This window comes from Cyrtonyx montezumae, unplaced genomic scaffold (genome assembly GCF_038088225.1).
Source record: "Cyrtonyx montezumae isolate F1298 unplaced genomic scaffold, pur_monq_1.0 scaffold_5, whole genome shotgun sequence".
Taxonomy (NCBI): Eukaryota; Metazoa; Chordata; class Aves; order Galliformes; family Odontophoridae; genus Cyrtonyx; species Cyrtonyx montezumae.
In genome coordinates this window covers 21,205,636-21,229,045 of record NW_027072056.1, presented here as the reverse complement: position 1 = coordinate 21,229,045, position 23,410 = coordinate 21,205,636, and the positions used below count along the sequence as shown (strand labels likewise).

Genomic DNA, 23,410 nt, shown 5'->3' with positions numbered 1-23,410 from the left:
TGGTGAGGAGGTTTCGGGAGGCCCAGCAGTTCTGCGGGGCTTGTGGGAACCTGATGTGAGCTCTTGCAGCTCCACAGAAGGACTCCTGGTTGCAGCAAACAGTGCTTGCTGTGTCATAGAAAGGATACAGTACCTTTAACGCTGTGTTTTGCAGGGGACCTGCAGAGATGGTCTCAGTGTTTCTCAGATTTCTCATGGCTTATCGGATCAGGCATTGGTCCGATGTGGAATCAGGCTTTTCTGTAAAGAAATCTTCACCAGATAATTTTTTTTTCCCTTTAGACTGTCAAGAACCGACCAAACATTGATATATTTTACTTTAGATTGAACAAACCCTGAGAAATGTTATTTATATAAAATCAAATACCAGAGTCTGTCTAACTTAAGTTAGATGCTTTTCATCTTGTTCACTGAAATGTTCTCTTCCTGCTCAGGTTCTGCTTGTGCTCTCTTGTGGGATACAGCATTGATTCATGGTGCGTAGGATGCTCCACGTAACAGCTGGGATAGTGACCCTTGTGTTTGTCTTTGTCATTATGGCACACTGTAGCTGACACACTAAGAAAAAGGAACTGCTTGAACAGTAGCATTCTGAATACTGCTTTTTCATTTCTTTTTCAGTAACAGACGTCCTTCAGAACTTGTGGTACAGATTTTGAAGGCTGCTGACATACTTCTGTAAATCAGTTACTGCCCGGTTCCAGTTCATGTCATGTATATGATCCCATTAAAATGGATCTTCTTCTTTCTTCTCATATTTTCCGTTGTAACAGTGTGGTACATGACTTTTTCTTCCAACACTGTGATTGAGCATGCAAACAGCATGTATTTCTATGAGTATGAACCGGTTTACAGGCAAGCCTACCTCTTCACATCGCGTCAACACTTGAAATGCAAAGACATAAATCCATTTCTGGTCATCTTGGTGTCTTCGAGACCTAAGGACGTGAAGTCAAGGCAAGCCATAAGGATAACGTGGGGATCTAACAGCTTCTGGTGGGGACATCGAGTTCTAACGCTGTTCTTACTGGGTCAGGAAACAGAAACAGAAGACAATCCTGCAGCACTCTCGGTGGAAGATGAAATTGTACTCTATGGTGACATAATCCGCCAGGATTTTATGGACACTTACAACAATCTTACTTTGAAAACAGTCATGGCATTCCGATGGGTGGCTGAGTTCTGTTCCAATGCTAGGTTCATCATGAAGACGGATACCGACGTCTTCATCAACACTGGTAACTTAGTGAAGTTTCTTCTGAAGTTCAACTCCTCGGAAAGTCTTTTTACAGGTTATCCCCTTATAGGTAACTATGCCCATAGGGGCCTTTACCATAAGACATACATTTCTTACAACGAATACCCATTCAGGCTTTATCCTCCGTACTGCAGTGGAATGGGGTATGTACTGGATGGAAAACTGGCTCTGAGGATTTATGAACTGATGGGTCATATCAAACCGATAAAATTTGAGGATGTTTATGTCGGAATTTGCTTAAATATACTTAAGGTGAACATCAGTATTCCAGAAGATAATCAACAATTCTTAATTGATAAAATTAATTTTGATATCTGTAAGTATAGACGCTTGATTGCTGTGCACGGCATTATGCCAAGTGAAATGATCAGGTTCTGGAAGGATTTGTCATCCTCCACTTCAATTACTTGCCTTTGATTCTGTACCAAGATGTGTAGAAATGTGAACTTGCAGCACTTAAAACTTTGAATTCCAGTGTGAAAATGTTGAACTGAAGTACAGGGCAACGCGGAACAGAACCAGGGGTTGAGGTGACACTGCCTGAAAGGCAGCGGTGCAGCATCCTCTGGGATCCACTGACATTCCCAGCACCTTTATTTAGGAATTCACAAAGCACTTTGGGGTGCACTAGACTGTCTTTGACCCTTCTCTGTGCACTCTGCTGTAAGCACGGGATATCTGCCCAAATCTCCTGGAATTCATGAGGAATAATGTTTCTGTGAAGAAGAGCTGGGAAGACGCTTCTCCAATGACTGTCTAACCACGTTTCTTTTGGTCCTTTTGTGAACTGCATAATCCTTTGCCACTCTCAAGTATTTGTTCTCTGAACAGCAGCTTCTTATTTAAACGGATCACCTCTGCCCTCCTTCTGGGAGGAGCTTGACATCTTCTCACTTAAATACCATTATTGTAGCTACACAGGGAAAGATTCAAATGGATGAAAACAAAAATGAGATTCTAGGCTTCTTAGGTCTTAAAGAAGACAAACGTGGCTGTATCTGTAAAGATGGGTATTTTAACCACTTTATTCATATCAGCAAGGCCAAGGTTTCAGTAGTTTACACTTTGAATTGACAGCAATACAGAATTTGCAGTTGCATTAACACAGTTATCCTAGACACGTCTACTACACGGTGAAGATACTACAGTTACATCCTGTACATCTAGAATGACAGAGCACTGCCACTTTTTGTTCTATAGCTAACGTGTCATGACGTATTTACATTTGGCTGTCTTTCAGGTAGTCTCTTAGAGACAAATTAGAAGAGGTGCAGAAACCTCCAGTACCCAGACTGAGGTTTCACTGATGTTCCATTGTGATAATGGTCGCTATTGACTATTTCTGTCTCTTCCCTAACTGTGCGTGGTTTTATGATGGAATTATTGGACATGATTATTATTATTATTTTTAATACAAAAATGATGCCTTGGAGAGAATATCGTCTAGACAATATTTCAGATTTCAGTGTTCTAAGAATGTTTGCCAAGAAGGTCAAAGCGTTTCAAAAATAGATTTTTTTGTTGTTGCTGTTGTTATACTAATAGCTGAAGATACAGTATTGCACAACTGAGGAGAGAATGCTAGCTGGTTCCTGAAGCAGAGGAAACTGCAGCTGCTGCTCCGGGTTTGTGATCCATTGGTTGATTGTAGCACTGTGCTCAGCTCTGTGAGGAATGTTATACTTGTTCCTTGATTGCTTATCCAACGAAATAAAATAACCTTTTTTTTTTTTTTTTTTTTTTTTTTTTGCTTTTAAGCCTGCTGTGTTACATGTTTGGGAGTACATGATTTCTCACAAAAACGCTGACACCACAGTACAGTTTGTATTGCTCCTCCAAAAAAAATGTGATTATGAAAGACTATGGAACATTCAGCAGCTGGGAAGGGAGAGCAGACAGCACTCGTGCTGGGAGGGCAGAATGATGTCATGGAGAAATAGCTGCACAGCACTGCAGTCGAAGTGTGAGTGTCACCCAGGGAGCATGTTACATCCCAGAATGATAACGCCCATCGTGGTGTGCAGCACTTCTGCTCTCACAAACGTGCTTTCTAACAGCCATCTGTTTATGCTACCTGAAACTCTAACTTAAAATGACATCAATTCTGCAAGAAAGTGGCACTGTAATGTATTACTGAATCCCTAGTCGATTTTTTTTTGGTAAAAACTCATTTCTGGATCCAGCTTGTGTTTGAACCCAACCTTATTATTGCTTAAAAGACTGTAACAGTGCTTAACTACAACCGTGTGCTGCTTGAAGCTCATATTGGGACAGAGCCCAGTGTGAGCTGCCCTGCAAGGGGTAAAAACATTGTGAACTAACGTGAGAATTTAAGCCAGTGGTGGGTGCAAATCTCATAGCATCTGCTTGGACTGTTTTACTGAAAATGAAGCATAAATTACAGGTTGAACTTTTCCAAATCCTAAGATTCTTACGCACGCAAGTGTCTCAACCACATTCAAATAGAATTCCAAGGAATTGCTTTTTAATACAAAAACTGCAGGGCATGTCTTGAAAAAGGGGAGAATTATTGATCCATTAGACAAAGACGTTTGGAAACTGCTTCTGGGTGAACAGCAAAAGGAGTTTACAGTGTACAGTACGAATTCTATTTATTGTTTCAGGTTTGAATTCATAGGTCAAAGTGGTTCAAAGTGTTGTGTGCATGTGAATAACGTTCAGTGTAAGCCATGAAGCTGCAGCTTCAGAGGTATTATTCCCTACTGCCAGTTCAGCATGAAGATGGCTGAGTTTGGAACATCTGTTGTCTAGTTACTATAAAACACTTCAGTGCAAGTTCATTGTGAGGAGCTCAACGCCTGGATGTGCAATAAAGTAAGGTACATCTATCCCATTTCTTTTAAATTCAAACTAGGAACTGATTGGAGGTTAATCACACACTGTGACACTGAGTTCCTCACGTGTCTGCCATATCCAAGTGCAAGTGCTCCGTGTCAGAGGGAAAGCAGAGTTAAAATGAAGCAAGGCAGATGGTTTGTTTCTTGGTTATGTGTGAGTCCTTATTCTAAAGAAACATTACCTTGTAAAAAGCAAACAGAACACCCCCACCCGTTTGTACACTGGCTTTCTAAAAGTCATAGACTTTCTTGAAGCAGTTACTCCCTTCGGAGTGCAGTTACATGATTCTTAGCTGCCATCAGTTTAAACCTGCAACTCATAGGAGGAAATTTTTCATAGTGCAGTTTGTTCACGTGCTGTTCTGGGGCTCTGGGACTTAGTTGTCCTCGGGTAAAATAAACCTTTAACAATACAGGGATCACCTCGGGTGACATCTGTTGGGACAGTTCCTGTCTCTGAGTGCTGTTTACCTCCAGCCTTGTCACAGTTGCTACGCAGCACATTAATTTTCCAGGCCACATTAATCCCACTGACCTGAATGAGGTTTTTTTTTTACAGTGGAGCGATGATAGTGACAATGACAATACTTCATTATGTCAGACGCCATTTATTTTATCTGAACTCTCTAATCAGAGGAACAGGATCCTTTCAAATGCTGTGCCCGATGAGATGTCAGTGCTGCTGTGCCTCACCACGCGATCCGCTCCGTGCTGCGGCTGCCGCTGGGCGGAGCTGCGAGACCACAGCTCGGCAGGATTCCCCCTGCCACACCGAGCCCTGCGCTGCTGGAAGGAGAAACCTTTCTAAGCCCGTAGAGGGCATCAGCCAAATGATGCACGACGCGGCAGCATCTCATCCCAGGAGTTAGTTGCAGGAGCAGTAAGCTCTTTACGTACAGGGTAGGTTGGCTAACCACCACAAGGCATTCAGACGGGAGCACGTAAAGATGCTCTGTGACTGTGCAGTTTAATGCATCAGTTTTCTGCTAGATGCTCCTGCTTGATGAGCACACGCCACTGAGGGACCTGCTCTGTCCTTCTCCACAAACATGTAACACAAGAACTGGGGAGCTCTGAGATGTCCGTGAGCACTCCAACCAAAACCTGCATCCCTTCTGTGGGCAGGAAATCAGCACCGGGTGATGGTGTGTGCTAACCACTGCCTCTCCAATGCTGGACCTCGTTCTGCTGCACAGCTCTGACACTGGGGGCACATTTCTTTCCAGATGTAGTGAAAGGATAGGTGGGATATATGAGGGCAGTGGAGGACCTTTCAGGATGCACGGCAGTATGTATGTTAGCTAATCCTGTCACCCAACAGCTTTATGGGACAAATCAGCATGATTGGAAAGCTAGAACCAGATTAGCAAGCCCCTTACAAGACCTCTAATGGGAAACATGGGTAGGCACCTGCATGTGAGGAAGACTGCAAAAAGCCTGTCATCTTCATTAGACCTTCATCTTCTTAAACCTAAAGTAGCTCCAAGTATAAATAGTAGACTCATTAAAGGTAGGAAAAGACCCCTAGGATCATCTAGTCCCACCATCAACCCATCACCACCACCACGCCCACTAAACTAGTTAAAAATAACAAAAGTTAAGAAATATCAACAGCTTTACTCCTGGAGTGTGCCACCCTTCCACAGCTTCCTCAGGGCAGCTGCCAGACTCTGAGAACACACATTTCCCATCTATCCGAAGCTCTAGAGCAACCAGAGTGCTGGCCGTGCTCCAGACGAGGTCTGGAATCCCTCAGCAATGCTTGATAACTCAAGTACAGAGAGGTTTACTGGCAGCCTGAAGTGGCATTGTCTGTCATTTGTTTCTCAGAGCTGACCATTCTGCTTCCAACTTCCCAAATGCCTGCCCTGATCAAGCGATTAAAAACATCTGGAACCTTCCATTCTCTGGACAGGGGCAGTGCAGGGGGCTTTCAGAGCACGCGGGACACTTCCACGCTTCTGCTTCTCACTGGCATGCATTAACTATTACTCAGAGCCAAAAAATTCTACTCACAGTTTTGAAGGAGAAAAGGCAGCAAAGACGTGTACACAACTGGAAGAGCACTGTCAGTGGCAACACATCCAGTGAAGATCTGTGACTATCCCCAAACAAACTAAAGAAAGGAAGTTTGTTAGGGAGGAGATCATCTAGAAATCACACTGAAAAGACTAAGATGAGAATTCTTTCTTGGGTGGAAAGCAGAATTTGTGTTCTTTCATTTCTGTCTTGAGAGATATCATACCTGCTCGACACAACCACAACACATCACAGTATCTGAGACCAGCAAGCCCCTTTCTCAGAGAACACTCTCGGTGGGTGATAAGAAAAAGACAGTTTTTCATCTGTCTTTTGTACATCTGCCAGCTATGTTATCAGCTGTACAGCTTTGACAATAGTCACAGATTCCAAAGTATAATTCAATATTGATAAATGCAAAAATATTTTTACCTAGGTTTCCCACAAGCTTTCAGCTGAACTGTGCAATTACACTGTCTGGCATTGATACGCTACAGCAAAATCCAGTTCTGAAGTGGTCTTCCCCTGGATTAGAACCATGAGTTAATCTGCGGTGGTACAAAGTCTCTTTGTAGGCATGGCTTCCATCTAGGCAGCTCTACAGAACACTCTGCATTGATTAGCCTTACAAGCAGTCACTAATGAAGTTAATTTTATCTTGCATTGTTTTCTTACTTGAAGATGAAAAGTCCATGCCAAGAACCTAACAGGAAGGAGAGCCTCAGTGAATGGCACTCATTCCATCATGAAAGAGACACTTCTTTGATAGAGAAGGTGACAGACTTTGGAGTATTTTGATGGAGCTTAACATTACAACGTGGCATAGAATAAATGCTGTTATGGGAATGCTGAACAAACCTGTCTCAGGTAACTCAGCAGCTGCAGCTGACCTCATGCTTGGTGAGGATTTATGTAATTGAGGGTGGGAAAAACAAAGTGTGAGAGCCAGTTCTGTGATAGCAGTCAGCTCCTCTCCCTCCTTCACATCAACAACAGACCAACAATTACAAACCTTTTCCAACGCAACCTAATCGCTGCAGATTAAACAAGAGATGAGAAACGTTAGAGCATTGTTCTGAAAAGTCACATCTACAAGTGAAAAAGCAACATCATCCCTACAGCTCACAGCACAGGGCAGCAGCACTGCTCTGACCCTGCTGCGCATCCGAACGAGCCTCTGTCACAAAGGAGACGTGAGAAATGGAAGGCATACATGGGGTTTTTAAAGGAAATTCTGAATGGAAAGATGACAGTTAGCTTCCAAGGAGCAGCAAGGGCACGGGAGACGGGTGCTTGCAAAGAAACTTAATTCTTATCATCGCACAAAATGTATTTGTGGTATTGCTCCTTTTGTTAAGCAAAGAACGAAGCCCAGAGGAACCTGTTCTTCCTGTGTGGAATCTTAATGGGATTTACTAGAGCTTTCCACTATGTTTAGAATGTAAGAGTTTGTTTTAAGTTCAGCGAGGCAAAGAACCTCCGGTAATTACTGTTCTTCTGTTTTGCTGCTATTCCTGAACTTCACCACCATCACTGTGATATTGTCGGGACATCCTCTGTAAAAGGACTGTAGAACTATACTCTTTGCTCCAAAGTGTGGTTCATCCAAGCGTTCCTTGATGAATCGGACGGCTTCCTCATTGCTGAAGGCATCCCACAGACCATCAGACGCCAGGATCATGAACTCTGGCTGCAGTTTGTCCAGGTCAAAGCTGAGAATATCAGGGTCAGGAATGACAACATTCAGGTTCTTCAGAGGGTAATCTCCTAACGAGCGGGACATGGCCAGGATCCCCTGAACACGCCAGGAGCCATTAAAGCTGATAAATCCACCTGGAGAGAAACACCAACACCGTTAACACTGTCTCTGACTGCCTGCCACATCCACTCAAAAATTCACACTGCGGTGCCCTGAGGGATACAAACGTTACACATCTCAAAAAGCAGACGTCTTCATGAAATATCACAGTGCTGCAAAGAAGAGTTGGATTGTGCCTTCCAGCTAATGCTCTTCTAGCAAACTGCCCTGCGTGAGGTGTGCCAAAAAACACCAAAACAATGCTGTGAGCAAACCCATCATCAAGCATTATTCCAAATACGTGCTGTGGGATCTGACCGAGCTTACCATCACCAGGATTAGGGCTCCTTCTACTTGAAAACCTCTTACAGCACTTAGGAACTGCTCACAGGAAGACACATCTTGCAGTGAAGTCAGGGACTGGTAGAGCCAGCACCTGGCCAGCACCCAGCCTGTGCTAGGAGACAGAACCATGCAGTGCCTCAAGGTCACAGCAGAATTGAAGCACCTTCAGTTTTGTGTGTGCATGGATCTGTGTGCCGCTGCCTGCACTGATGAGTAGCTGCATTTCCTCACCTCTAACATGAATCAAAAGTCAGAGCCACTTGAGGACAAATAATTTGCAAAATGCCTAACGCGGAGCATTGAAACATGGAACCAAATTAGATGAGCTGTTGTCTTCACATCTGCAAGCTGTCCACTTTGGCGTTCTTAGAAAAGCATTTGCTCTTCATAGTAATCAGAATGTACTCAGCTTTGCACCGTGCCCTATCACAGCTCCACTTCAGCCATGCACTCAAGTGAGCCTTGTCCCACTGCTGCTCTATGATGTGCGGGCATCTCAGTTGCATGTTGCTCAGCCATCCGTTTCCCAGCACCTTTTTCATGAGTGTTTAGAACTACAGTACCTCACAGTCATCACATGTATGACAGGAAGCAAAATAGCATTGAGAAGGAGCAGTTTTAAGTACATGTTATACAAACATAGGAAAGCAGTGCTGACATCCATTACCGTACTCACACAGGAGATAGCTGATGCTGCTAACTGTTTGCAGCATGCTTACACTAGACTTTGCAGGTAGTGCTTATACATGCAAAATGACTTTCCAGAGCTGCTGTCAAGTGGCAGCTGAGCCTGTCAGTGGCACGAGTTTCTGAGGTTTGCTGGAGTGTCTGTTGGCACTTGCAGTGTTTTGTTTTATAAAGTCATCCATACAGAGTACTTAGAGATCCTCACGAAACAGCAAACGTTCTGCAGTTCTAGCTGTCACCGGAGAAGAAAAGGCATTAAGGAAATTGAAGCTCTTTGGCAGCCTCACAAACATTGTGCATGCAGGGAGCTCAGCTCCAAGGAGTGCATTCAAGGTGAATACAGTTTCTATCAGTGACAGTCACCTTGTGCTGCTACAACTGAGTGTTTCTTCACAAGCCAAGACAGTGCTTGTTCCAAGGCTCCTACGTAAGTGAGTACTGTATCTACAGCTCAGGACCCCACACAGTCAGGGTATTTCTCGTGTCTCCTGCAGAAAGATGTGCATTTTTCTGTCTCACTGTGTCTCAGTGGGCAGCTTTGACCAGGACCTGTGAGTCATGCTGCTAAGTACATAAGCATTCTGTTGAGCAGGTAATGCAAGGTCTGTAAAAAAGCAAAGGCCCTGCTCTCTCAGCTAGAGGCCTTCCTTTGGTACTGGCTGCAAGCATTGGTGTCAGTAACCTTGCACTGCACTACAGGAATGCTCAGGAGAAATCTGTGTGCTGGCTTCTGTGGGCTCAAGTGTGAGAGCTGCTTAACTTGTGAGTCATGCTGGGCTGACAAAGGAATATTTCTGGTTTCTGGGGAGGGAAAACTTTGTATATAGTCGTAGGAAATGGGAAAAAGAGGAATGGAATTCATTTCCTCACAGTGAATACATCAGACACGTCTGAAGGATATTTTCTTAACCTCAGCTATGTATACATATTCCAACCTGAAGTGATGTTCCAAAATTCAAAGCATCCAGCAGCAGTATAATCTGCATTCTACTTGTTAACATACTGCAAAGCCATAACAAGCATGACAATACAATGGGGTAATAAGTAACAGGTCAGTACATTCATTAAATTACTACAGTAGCTGGAACACTTCTTGTTTAGCTGTAGGAAATTATAGCATTAACTTATTAAAATTAATCCTTCCAAAGTTGGAAATTGCTGCAAAAATCCAGTTTGTTTTTCAAGTTACTGTGTTATAAAGTCTCCCTTCCACACTAATCTCTAAATGGACAATTGTACAAAGCACCTGGATGAAGATGTTAAAGGAGGCCTTAGGAAGCTGAACTGAATGAAACATCTCCAGGTGCTATCAGTACATCCCCACGTACATCACTGAATGAAGCAAAGCAAGACCAGAATTTTCCTATCCCTTCTTCTCAAGGTCTGTGTACTTTCTGCTCCCCTTTGAGGAACTTATGTAACTTTGTGAGCAGCAGAAAGAATTGTGCTGCTGTTCTGCTTCCTCAGAGGGAAAAGCAAGCAGCAGAAGGTGAGTGTTTGCCGTGTTCAGGCATTTATACAGCGTGAGCCCACTGATTATCTGCAGGCTTTAAAGATGTCTTGCACTCAGGGTAAAAAAGTATTCTTTTCACTTTACAGGTGAAGAACTTGAGGCAGAGAAACAATGCATCTCTAGAGGTTAACACAAGCAACTTCTTCGTCATCGAATAATTTGCTGCTGCAGGCCGCTCTGGGAACCAAAACAGAAACGGTTTCAAACGAGGTTTTGACAAATTTGTGGAGAATCAGACATTAAACCTGATGTACCAAAGGCAACTTCTGGCCCAGGAGGTCTCAAACGACAAGTTAAGAAAGCTACAAAGATTTATTTGTGTATGGTTACTGTTTCTAACGTTCCTTCCCTGTACCCCCTGCTGCAGTGTATGTGTTTGCGCTCATTAACAGCCATTATGTGGGCAGTAATCCAAAGCAAGAACGTTATAACTCACCAGCTCTTTTAATCCTCTTCCTCTCTTTCAGCTGGTAGGGCTTGTGGTCGTGTGACAGGGGGATGGCGTTCCCGTCCTTGTCGCACAGCACGCCCCGCGAGTCACCAACGTTGGCCACAGTGAGCTCTTTATCTGACAGCAACGCGATCAAACACGTCGTACCTGGGGAAAGACAGAAGGGGAAGGGTAGCAAAAACAAATACACAGGGTAGAAGGATCTGCAGTTACACAGCAGGTTCTCTCCAGTGGCTGCCTGTGGCCGTATGGATCAGCAGCTATACTGGTATCCAAGGAAGCATCTTCCACTCTATCACTGCCATGAAAGAGGCCGTCATCAAATCCGACAGCTCTCATCTAAGGACATGTAAGTCTATTAGATTTCCTCCCTTATCACTTGGGATTACACCGACTCCTCCCCTGCTCGCTCTCTTACTATAATTTGGTCAGATTCTTACACTGAGCACTTATCTCAGCACTCTGATTGCTCCTGCGCAGACTAGCAGGTGGCTGAGCACTGCTGAAGCTCAACATCTCCAACTCATCGGTCTCAAATTCAGCTAGGAGCACACAATTGGCAGGAAAATGTTCTCCAGATGAATAACAGCGGAGAGAAGCTCAGCGAGGATGCCAGCAGCAGAGCTGCCACATCCCACTAATGGCACTGCCCTAACCACTGGTTTTGCTCCTGAGGAGTCTCGGTAGGGCTCAGGTCTACGTTCTGTGCCCTTAAATCCAAATTCTCAAAGCTGCACCTCGTGTGTTGCTGTCCAAAAGTAGAATTTAAAACTATGCTTTGCATTTCCCATGCCAGCAGTTGGATATCCAATGACTGGAATAAATATAATACCCAGTAATAAACAGTTTGTTTTTAGAGATTTATTTATATCTTAATGGTCTGCCTAGCACAGCTTTAAACTAAAAATACATTTTCACAGAACAGGCACATAGATATCTCTCTCATTCTGTGCACTCACTGACACACATTGCAGACCTCAATGGATAGTTTCCCATTTGTCCCTAATAAAACCTGCTAGCTGCACGTGGCTCATGTCACAACAGAGCAACCCGACCACCCATGTAACACAGAGTGCCCTGCCAAACCAGGGGCCTGCTCTGGAGGCACAGCAGGTACTCCCAAGGCTGTGGGAAGGCTGGGGCAGTGCTGCTCCTCTGCACGGTGTTACTTCCCCAGCTCTTCTCTGCCAGCAGCAGAGCTAGGGGCACTCAGAGCCCAATGCACCCCCCAAACAGCCCTGCTCTAAGGCCAGCAGGGTGGCAGGTGAGGCACCTGCACTCACTCTGAGTACTGAGAGGTATAGGCCTTGTTTATGGCTACTATTACTCCTGTTACTGCCTTGGATGATGGGATTCTGCCCAGCAAAGCACCTCTTCTGTGGTTTCAAAGCACTGAATTAGTGCTGAACTGTTGCCCTCTGCTTTCTTTTTGCACAGGGCCACTGGCTGCAATGGGAGCTGTGCACAGAGCCAAAGACGGTCTGACAGACCCTGCGCTTCGAGGCTAATTAAAGTTGCAAGAGTAAGTGCTTGAAGAGCTGCAGTATTAAGATGAAAGCAGAAAGAGTGCAGGTAAATAGCAGAACCTGGCTGCCACATGCAGGGACAGCAGCACCGTGGGTTTGTGGGAGGCAGCACCACGTGTGGGTACAGAGCCCTGGAGGGGAGAACAGAGTGGAATTCAGCATTTGAGGATGAGAACCAAAGCAGAAGATCATCCCGGAGTGCTGGATGCAGTGTGCACTGCCTCAGCTCCTGACCTCGCAGTGCTCCCTGCCACGGCATGGGAAAGCAAACTTCTCTCACTTTGTTTTCTTCTCCATCTATTTTTATTTCAGTCGTATAACCTTGCTCAGAGTCAGAAACCACTGCGCGCTTGTCAGTCGCCTCAGATTTAATGCAATTGCACAATGGAAAATTCCCAACACAAAGGGTCCAAAATGGAGAACACGTGTTTTATTGGTCCCTCGGTGCAGCTGCCTGAATAAAGCCCTGCTGAGCAGTTACAGAAGGAAAGCACCAGGAAATGGAAAGCCTGCAGAGCTATGGTGTGTATTCGGTTTGCTTTCTTCGTTGTTTTCTTTCTGAGCCAGGTAAGGATTAGTGGTGATGTATTTTAGAATCACCCAAGGTGCCTTACAGAAGCCAGGGCTGCATTAGCTACACTAGGTACCTGCTTTATCAAAATGAGGAGAAGGAAGTTATACAGAAGTGAGAAAAAAAAAAAAAGGGAAAAAGAATCTATCAGGAGACAGAAGAAAGGAAAAATAAAGGCTCCTTTTGCAACACCAGCTTGCCTTAGTAACACCCCTTTCTAAAAACAACGTCATTGACCTTCATGTGTTGTATGGCCACCACTTCCTTTTCTTTTCCACCCGTGAGCTCACTGAACCTGCTGTTCATAGCCGTTGCCTGGGGTGTTCCTTCCCTCCAGCTCCGCTCTATGTTCTCTCCTCCAGCACAGCCTCTGCCTCAGGCTCACCACCGAAACTGCTTCTGCCAAGATCTGAACATTTTCAAACTGAAGCAGAGACAGCCATCTCTTCCCATTGCTCTTATCTGCCTCCAGCACAGCCAGCTCAGCGCTTCTCAGTAGATGAGATACTTCTTTCCTAGTTTTCACCTTTGCTTCTCTAATCACAAACATCTCTCTCCCAGCACGGTCTCTGAAGACATCATCATCTCTCTTCTCTTGGGTTTGCACAGCTCTGACAGTCTTTGACTTCCTCTCCACAGGCTTTACTCCTAAGAAATCTCATCTGCAAACACAGACATCACCAGTGCTTCCACACAGACCTCCTGACCTGCTTCTGTGTCCCAGAGGGGCCTCTTCTCTCAGCTGAAGGCCAGCCAGTTTACCTTACAGATACTGATCCCATACCCAGCACCCCACAGGGCAGCACAGCCTGCTCCGTGCCACCACTGAAAACACCTGGAGCTGCTGCAGTGGGGGAGCAGGATACATGCTGCCTCAGCTCCTCTAACCAATGCACTCAGCATGGGATTGCCCGGCACGCTCGGTTTCACCTCCACTGCATGGGGAAACAAGAAAATTGGCAGGATAACGACCTCAATAACGAGGACTGTGAGCATATCTTTGGAGAGGCCAACTCTGCCTCTTCATGTTTGGCCAAAAAGCATTAAACCCCAGAGGGCTAAAAGCTACATTAATTCCACACAAACAGGGCTTGTGATAGGCAGTTTGGACCAAGCTGAAGTGCTCATTGTAGAAAATCAGTCTAATCTCATCTCTGGAATTGTCCCCAGCTCCTTTTTCCCTGCAGCTCCCTGTGAGGTGCATGCTGTGCAGGCACGCCCTCAGGTCCCCTCAGCACTGGTGTTCCCTACAGTGGGTTGTATCTGTGTCCTGTCCGTATGGGGCTGTTTGCTAACTCTCCCCTCCCAAGTAGTTTAGAAGCCATCTCTCTTCTACCCCCCACTAGCATTTAACAAAAGCTCTATTTCATCTTCCACACTCTGCTGTCAGGACAGACCAGTGCTCTCAAGCTGGTGACTGTTCCCCTCCCCAAGTTAATCAAACTTAGAAGCTAATCATCTTCCAGGCCAAAAGTTCCCTCCAGCTGTTTCTCTTTTCGTCGTGCCTTCTCATACACAGAAGCAATTTTCAGCACACCGCACTGGTGGACAGACCCAGATGGACACACAGCTTCCAAAGACACCCAACAGCAGCTGCAGCCAGTGCTGCTGCACAGGGAGCATGCAAGCAGAGCAAGCAAAAAGCACAGAGATTGCCAGAAGTCAGCAACTGCCTCTATTAGAAAGGTGTTACACTTGTTTATGGCCAACTTCTTTACCTTAATGGGTTGTTACAGATTATGGATGGGGTTTTTAAGAGAGCTATGCTTGAGAACAGAAAGCTTTCTTTTCCTCCTGCTCCTTTCTCCTCCTACACGCAACCATGTATAATTCAGACACTGGGAAATAATGAAAAAGGCTAACAGTGATGGATTGTGGCAACGTGCAATGCAGTTGTGCATGCAAAGCAGGGATTAGCACAAGCTGAACAATGCTGCAAGTAAGAGCCCAAGGACATGACATAAAGATGCAGACAGGAGTAGAAGTGATCTGAAACTGAGCAACACCCTCAGATCATATAAATCTGTGTGCAGGTGCTTCTGCCCGACATTATTACAATACATTTTCTTCTCAGTGATCCTCCCACTGAAATGTTTTCAAAAGAACCTAAATATTGGTTGTTTTTGCACGTTATATGGCAATAGTAGGAGCAGCGAGGCTGAAGAGATCCATTTCAACTCAGAGATCTTGTAATTGCAAGTGCAGTGAGGGGGTTTGCAAAGGTCTAGCTGCTACTGATTGTATGCTGCTGTGTCCCGCTACAGCGATGCTGTTTGGGTAACGATGCAGGAAAATTTAATAAGGAACTCCAAAGGGTCTGCCAGGTTTGTAGGCAGAACTAACTTGGCCTCCATGCTTCTCTCTCTGCCCCCATCAGCAGGTGACAAAGCTCTGTTAGCTGCATGCCTTTCCTCCAGGGGCCTGCGACTGACGTCCTCTCAGCACACACTGGATTTCCAGCAGCCTGATGTCTTCAAGTGCTGTCTCTGACATTTCTTAATAAATAAAAACAAAAACTAAACCATAAATGTGTGTGGGTATCTGTCTCACCATGCAACACATGCATCTGATGTTGAGGAAACGGTCTGCAGTACCAACAGCAAGCACCTCCAGCATCAGCACATGTCAGCTGAAGCTAAAGGTTTTCAAAAGGAGTTCACCACAAACTTACACCAAATGAGTCTGACACGTGCTCTCCCTACAGGAAAGTCCAGCCCATGCAATCCTATAGAACAGAATCATAGAATCACAGGGTTGGAAAGGACCTACAAGATCATCCACTCCACCCATTCCCATTGCTACCACAAGCTGCTAAACCATATCTCCTCATCCAGACACCTCTTCAACACTGCCAGGGACAGTGACTCCACCACCTCCCTGTGCAGCCCATCCCAGTGCCTGAGCACTCAGAGAAAAAGAGAAAAAGAAAAAAAAACAATAGCAGTGGACTCCAGGCCGCAGAGCTTCAGAGTCTGTCAGAAATAATCCTCTGGAGCAGCAGTAACCGTGGTCCTGGCAGACTCGAGCAATGTTAGTCACACGTCTGCTGTGTCAATGTGTTTGCAACAAATGGGAAAATAAGCTCACTGGATTGCTACAGCGCTGGCAAACAGTGCTCACGACAGCACACAGAAACCCTGTCCTGTTCCATCTCTTGAGATAATCAAAATGTTTTTCCATACAGACACCCTCTGCCTGCACGTGCCCTTTCTTCAAGGAAAGGCACCTGGCATTTCTCTTCCCAGGAGCTTCTTTACTGCCCTCTCCTTTTTGTCCTTGGAAATTCTGTGCAATCCAATGCCTTTGTAACACTTGTGTTCATTGTGCTTGGTGCCTGCACGCCCTCCCTCCCCACCCTGTAAATCCCTCCTGCAGCGCTCCAACCACGATGCTCAATCCTTTCTGAAGCTCAGCCCATCTCAGTGTCACTGCAAGTTGTCATGCTGTGTGTGGTGAGATGAAGGATGCCTGGCAGCACAGCACGCCCAAACCCTGACCCCAGGGAGGGCTGCAGTGAGACAGGGCGAGGAATGCTCCCTGCTCCGCTCAGGGCAAGAGCTGGAGCTCCATTGAGTCACCACTGCTGAGCCTGGGTGCTGCATTTCCCCAAAGGCTGCTCCCTGTGTAGAGGGGACCAGCCACACGTGTGGCAGAAGCACACTCCCAGCATTCTAAGACCTTTTTCTTAAAAAGGAAGGTAGCAACAGCAACCCAAATGGATTTCTTCCTGCAATTTTAACAGCTTACTCCTGTGCATGAGCTGCCTTGCGACGAACATCGACAGCAAAGTTAACTTCCTTCAGTTTTGCTGTGATATAGAATCATGATGACATTACCTGATAAAGATCCTTTTTTTTTTTCAGAGGGAAGAAAGGACTTTCTCCAACAAGGTAATTATCATCCCTTACAGGATACATAGCTCGCTGCAGCAAGACCCAAAGCCTGAATTCTGCATTTGTGCCTGGAGCTGCTTCTCACAACTGCAGCTACAGGAAAAAAAATGGTGTTCTGTAAGGCACAGAGATGCAGGCTGAGTAAGAGGAGTCCATTTCATTCATTATCCATTCATTACCTGCTAAACCATGCGGGGAGAGGACAGCGATACACTGCGTGACTCTTAGCGGAGCACAACACGTGGGCATGTTTGGTGGAGGCAGAGCACAAACCTCACCTCACCCAGGGACAGGCTGCAATGTGTCACAGTGCTAATGGACAGATTATCTCAGCAGCAAATAAATTTTGTTGCTAAGATTGGAGCATCCAGGCAATTTGGGACGTGATTTGCTAGCATAAAAATACACTTTAAGGAAATAAACCCACTATTACAAGCAATTTCAGTTACTCAGCAGCACTGAAAGTGGGTTGGAGGAGGAAAATAGGACCAAAGCACTGAAACCTAAGCTCCCCATGACCAGGAAGGCTGTGCCAGCATGGGCTCGCTTTGGGTGGGCTCTTCCTGCCCCTCTGTGGCTCCCTCCTGAGCCCTGAGTCAGTCCCAGCCCTGCAGCAGCACCATGCTCCATCTCCTTTGGGTTTACCCTAGGCCACAAAACCATGGTGAGGATGTAGTTCCTCAGCACAGGGTGAAGCACAGCACAGCCCTCGGATACTGGCAGTGCAGGGATGAGCTCTGGGTCCCCTTGGGGATGGTGCATGGAGCAGTGGCCACCTGCTTTGTGTGGAAACATGGGATGCACTGGGATCCACTGGCTGAGGAGGCATTTTTGGAGCTGACTACTGGCCTCAATCAATAGTTCTCACCACAGCTTCATGGCAGGGAAAAATGAAATTCATCTCTTCTGTCACTCAGTAATGAAACTCAGTCGATACAGATCAACACCAAAGTGCCTTTCAGTGCCCTAAACATCCATTTGTGCAGAGCAGTCACTGACCAGCCCAGCCCAGACATTAAGGTGTTGCAGATGGAAGGAACAGGATTAGCAGCTGGTAAATTTTCAGCAGAGAAAATATTCTTGCACAAAATTAACCCAGCCGTAGCTACTCAAGAATGCCACTTTTTAAACGGAGGGATTTAAAGATTACGCGAGGATTTGTATCCATCTGCCACGTTTGGCCTGCTTTCATCGTACAAATCTTTCTTAGTCAAACTTCACCAAGTATCCTGTCAGCAGTTGCCTATTTTTAGATGAGCTCCCTTTATTTGGTGGTTTCGATAAAATGATTTCCTTACAGGGAAGATTTACAAAAAGGGGCATTAGAACACTGAGTCCATCGAAGCTCCACTTTATTAATATTTGCATGCTGTGCTACAGAAGCCAAATTAACATGCATGGCTGTGCTGTTTTAATCCGGCAAATGGATGTAGCAGAGTTCTACACACACATACACAAAAGCATTTGCAGGCTACAAAATGATGGAGTTAGGATACCTAACCATAAAAATTAGCTTAGACCCATTTTGACAAGTGCTTTTCCCTCCAGTGCACCTATAAGTGCAGCATTTAAGTACAATATCCACCAATTTTCCTTCAAAGGACACTCTGATGGAAGAAAAGAGGGGGAGGGGGATGCTCTCCTGAGAAGAGAGGACTTCAGAATCACTCTGAAGATGGCTGGAGCAAAGCCCAAGCAGGGCTCTGGGTGCCACCACCAAGCCAAGCATCCTGGCCAGCAGTGCTGCCAGGACTCACCCACACCCTGAGCGACCACGATGGGTTTTGCTGATGGCTCACATCAGCTCCTGTCAGACAAAACTGTGTTTGTCCCTTGCACAATAATCACTTGTATTTTGCTATGTTGATTTTAAAGATGGCTTTCCACTCTTTGTATTTACTGCCAGAAGCTTCATCTGCTCATTGAATTGTCTTTGATAGGGAAAAACACTAATAAAATACATCAACAGCACAACTGGTCCTAGAGCTTGGACACAGCTCTAGAGCTGAACAGCTCGAGAGCTTGGAATCATTAACACCTGCTGCAATGGCCTCGAGCAGCACCTTCTCTGTGCTCAGATCACAAGCAGACCATCCTTCAAGAGCAGGAAGCATCGTTCCTGTGTCTGGAGTGAACATAGTCAGACTGATGGCCTCTGCCCTCTTGGTGTTTTAGCTGCTAGAGGTATCTATAGCTGATCAGCAGACTCAGATTCTGGCTTCTAATTGACATTGAGCTGCATCCTCTCTCAGTTTTGAATGCTGAGTCTTTACTGAAATGCATATTTACACAGCTTTGCATTTCTACATGATTGCTTTATGGCAGGATACAAATCTCCAAGTGTATGTTTGGAGCAGCTGAGTCTTTATTTCCTCCATACAAACGTGCAGTTTTCAATGTAGAAAAATGCTATCTTTTCCTCCTGATAGGGGCTGGTAATTTTCCCCACTGTTTTTTGCCTCCCTAACAAACTTCAATCAATCAAACTGACTGCAGAGATATAGTGACCAAATCAGTGTGACAGCAAAGGATCTGTGCTGTTCATTGGACTAGTAAATTCCCTGTTAAAATGTAAGCAGAAGGAACAGAAAGCAACAACTTTAAAAAGCTTATTTTCCAAGCATCATTAAAAACTGGAGGTACACAATGAAAAAATACACCCTGGGCCCTTGGATTAACTGTGCTGTCCTTCAACAACTCCACTGATGCCCAGCTCCTTGAGCACATGGCACGTACAGTCTGCAAAAGGCACTGCAAAGTTGCTTGAGAGCTTCTGAGATGAAAGCAGCTTGGGAGAATCAGGCGTTATTTACTGGGTGAGTGTGTGAAAGGGGCTGATGAATTAATAGAGCATTGTAATTGCTTCAAGTTACTACAGCTCACAGCCCTGCAAGCACCCTGCACATGGCATTTTAAGTTGCTTGAGCATTTGAGATCAAAGATACTGATAGTGATCCCAAAGCTGAAGGACCCCAAAGCTAGGACGCTTCTAACTATCTTCAAACTAAATGCTGCTAAAAAGCACTAGCTAGAATTACAACTATAATTACAATCCCCCTGAAATCCAGGCTGTCACGACACAATCAGAACCCTGCAGCTGTGCTAATAAAGTGCCTCTGACATTCTCTATTTTTGTCTACCCACATCCATCACGACACATTCAAAAATCAGATTCTGTGACCACCCAGGCCACTCCTAGCTAAGCAAGCTCAAAAACTAGACAGTTGTGAAGAAGAATTCAGCAACGGGCAAGACATCCATGTGACAAAAACACTTCAGCTTCACAGTCCCTCCAAAGAGTGGAAGCGAGCCACTTGCTTTCTGTACACCGTGATGTAGAAGGAAGCAAAGACATACCTGCTTCGTCGTAGGATACAGTCAGTTTTTCCAGCATTTCCCGATCAATGGATAAAATCTGCTGCTCCAGGATGGTTTGGTAGGACATCACACTGTTCTCCTTGTCCTTCTCATAGTCCTGAAGATGCTGTTTCAGGACTTCGGGCAGGCGAGACTTCACATACTCCGCGGCCGACTATGTGGGAAAGAAATGAAGAAAGGTTTAATGAGCACTTTCTCTTTTGGAAAGCTTCATGTATGCCCACAGCATTACTAACTACAACATACAATGCTTTTATTTTTGAAGTATCAAGTGAGTGAATGGAATCTCTTCACCTGCTATTAGTACACAACCAGCTCTGGACAGGGAGGCTGCAGATGTGTTACACATCCACAGAAAATTCTTCATCGTCACACAAACCAAAAAATTCAGACCGTAAGAAAACAAATTAACACAAGGTGGCATGGTTGTACCAACGTTACAGAGCGAGATGCAGAAAATGTACAGTAAATGAGAAGAGCATCTGCCTCTGGACAGGTGCCCACCTGCCAGCATCGCTGCTGCGGCCGAGCGGGACGAGGCACCAACACTCACAGCCCCCTGCTGCTGGAGCACAACGTCCTCTCCCCTGAGAGCACTGCACTCCCATGGGAAAGGAAAATCCCTCTTTCTGGCACAGTGCTTCTGTTTGATTTCTTTCCATCACCGGTACATGCACAGGGCTAGAAAAGAAATGGGTCACAAAGGCTGCTGTCCTGTGCTCCAGGCCAAACTCAGGACAGAAGAGAAAAAATGATAAACGCGACACTGCTCCAGGCCTGGGAGTGCCCACAGCTTACCCCTGCTCAGCAGCACACTCTCCTGGGTCTATATTTAGTTTTCCAGAGTCAATTGCTGATTAGATTACAGCCTTAAAATATCACTGAAGTTGTGTTCAGTTTCTCTGCAGGCGAAGCCATGTGAGACGAATGAAATTACTCCACAAAAACCAAAGGGAGTCTCTGTATGGCTACAACATATTTAGTGTTACAATTTAACAGCTGCTTTCTTCCAAGGGGAGGCCAAAAGACACACCGTACACTAATCATTTAGTCTACATTCAGGCATTTATATTTAATGTTTGCTTTGAGAAGAGCTTTCACTCTGCAGGGGGGATTTTTGTGCTCCCCCACTGCAGCAATTCCGAAGAGCAGAAAGCAGGAGAGGAGTTCATGCACATTCATTTTCCTGCACCATCTGAGCAAATTCACACACACCAGTGGCTGTGAATGCACAGAAAGAACTATCACTGCTGACCCAGAGATCTCACAACCCGAGCAAAGCCCAGAGATGGATGGATGGGAACAGATGGGAACACAACTGGGACCAAAGGTGCTGGCTGTATGGAGGCAGCCCCAGTGAGGCGCCTGCAGCACGAGGACACCTTCATCACTGACATCAGGACACCCCAAATCCATGGAGAAACGCTGCCCAAGTGCCTCTTCCTGAGATGCTCACATACCTCCTGCCATCCCTCAGGGGTTGCTGTTGCACTGAGTGCTTGAAGTCATTCCCAGCAGCACTCCTGACCTAGAAGGGACACATGCACAAGGGCGAGGCACTTCCAAACACAAGTGCAGCAATTGCTTACCTACTGAAGCATTACTCTTACAAGCAGGGTACAGCCAGCCTGGAGCTCAGCTAGCTGGCCCAGCCCCAACCCTTGAAGGATGGCTCATGGGGCTGAGACTGATCTGAGTATGGATTTGAAAGGAACCGTCAATAAATGTTGAGATGTCTGCCTTCCACGGCACAGCTAGATACAGAGCTGTAAAGCAATGACAACATGGATGCCAACTCCTCGGCATTTACACCAATTGCCTTTAGGGCATCTCATTCTACAATTGTAATCTGTTGTCTTCCACACCTACCAACAGTGAAATAACTTGAGAATCACAGAGTTGCAGAATCATGACTGTTGGCTCCCACCAAAAATCCAGGCTTCCATCAAAGCGAGCTCTTGATCCTGTGCATTTCTGTCCGCTGAAGTACATCCTCAGTGGATGAGCAGATGCCCTTAGCAAATGCTAAGCAGGCCCACAGCCCTGTGAGAAAGAAGTGCTGCAGACAACAGCGTGGGAAGATGAGCACAAGTGCACATAGAGCAGCTGGAGAAGGTGAGGGGTTGGAACAGCTGTGAGCTGTAACACAGATCTCCAGTGCAAAGAATGGAAGATGAGGACTTCCTTGACTGAGAGCTCACAGGCTGCAGGGATTTACAGGGACAGGAGGGAAACTACAGATGTCTGACCTTAACGTAACGATGAGCAGAGAAACAAGTGGAGACTGGAGGAAAAAAATGCCTTAAAGCTGGCAAAGGTGGCAAGAAAAGTTTCTGCAAGACCATTTGTAATGAGAAAAAGACAGGCAAACATCTGCCTACGGTTCAGCAGAGTAGAAAAGCTTTTGACAGATGATGCCATAAAAGCTGAAGTGTTTGCAGTCTCATTTTGGCGGCAGTAGGACTGCCCTTACCTTCCTGCATTCAAGTGGCAATTTATATCAGAGGAAGGTAACCAAAATCTCCAGACAGAACAGGGGAAGAATGCGTTAGGAAGTGCTCATAAAGATCAGGGTTTTCCAGCTGGCTGGGCCAGATGAAATTAGTTCAGCTGTAGGCAGCTGACTGAAACAGCTCCTTAAACAACTTCTGCCTCTGCAAATTCACAGAGGACAGCAAGACACTGTTTGGAAAGGGCAAAGCAGGGGCTACTTTTAAAATAGTATAAAGGAAGAGAAGTGGAATTACAGAGTAGGCAGTTTAACTTCAGGGACTAAAAACAGAATAAAAAAAAAAATCAAATGATCTCTGTTAGGAGAAAGCAGCAAGAACTGTGAGGCACAGGCAGCACAGTGCTGCTCTCGGGGTGTGTGGGGATGCAGTAACTCAGATCCCATCAGACTGGGGAGCAGCTGAAGGACTCCACCAGAGGTACTGCTGGAAATGTGCCACGATCCCACTTGAGATTTCACATTCCACATTTTAGAGCAGATCTCCTTAGGATACTTTTCTACGAGTGCTTCTGGGCTATTATCTTAAACCAAAGTGATAAACAAAACCCACCTGAGAACAACTCATTATACAATGTACAGTGCCCTTCACTTGCAGGATATC

At 45.6% G+C, this 23,410-nt stretch overlaps 2 protein-coding genes across 2 annotated transcripts; one reads left to right on the top strand and one right to left on the bottom strand.

The window, feature by feature from the left end:
• Nucleotides 1-489: 489 nt before the first annotated feature.
• On the top strand, nt 490-1,748 carry B3GALNT1 (beta-1,3-N-acetylgalactosaminyltransferase 1 (Globoside blood group)). Its single transcript, XM_065748347.1, has one exon. It carries the CDS (start codon nt 713-715, stop codon nt 1,673-1,675), a length of 963 nt encoding a protein of 320 aa, XP_065604419.1. The 5' UTR covers nt 490-712; the 3' UTR covers nt 1,676-1,748.
• A 5,366-nt stretch (nt 1,749-7,114) lies between these two features.
• PPM1L (protein phosphatase, Mg2+/Mn2+ dependent 1L) lies at nt 7,115-20,447 on the bottom strand. The gene is made up of 3 exons (XM_065747908.1): nt 20,277-20,447; nt 10,915-11,076; nt 7,115-7,968 (listed from the first exon to the last, which is right to left on the bottom strand). The coding sequence occupies exons 1-3, from the start codon at nt 20,362-20,364 to the stop codon at nt 7,622-7,624; spliced, it is 597 nt and encodes a 198-aa protein (XP_065603980.1). The 5' UTR covers nt 20,365-20,447; the 3' UTR covers nt 7,115-7,621.
• Nucleotides 20,448-23,410: the final 2,963 nt, after the last annotated feature.

Excerpts from the sequence above, each read along its gene's own strand:
- B3GALNT1 (XM_065748347.1), top strand. The coding sequence starts at position 713 with ATGTATATGATCCCATTAAAATGGATCTTCTTCTTTCTTCTCATATTT.
- PPM1L (XM_065747908.1), bottom strand. The coding sequence starts at position 20,364 with ATGTCCTACCAAACCATCCTGGAGCAGCAGATTTTATCCATTGATCGG. Across the intron at positions 11,077-20,276 it reads TGTATCCTACGACGAAGCAG|GTACGACGTGTTTGATCGCG; the intron begins GTATGTCTTTGC and ends GTCTTTCCCCAG. Across the intron at positions 7,969-10,914 it reads GAAGAGGATTAAAAGAGCTG|GTGGATTTATCAGCTTTAAT; the intron begins GTGAGTTATAAC and ends GTTTCTCTCCAG.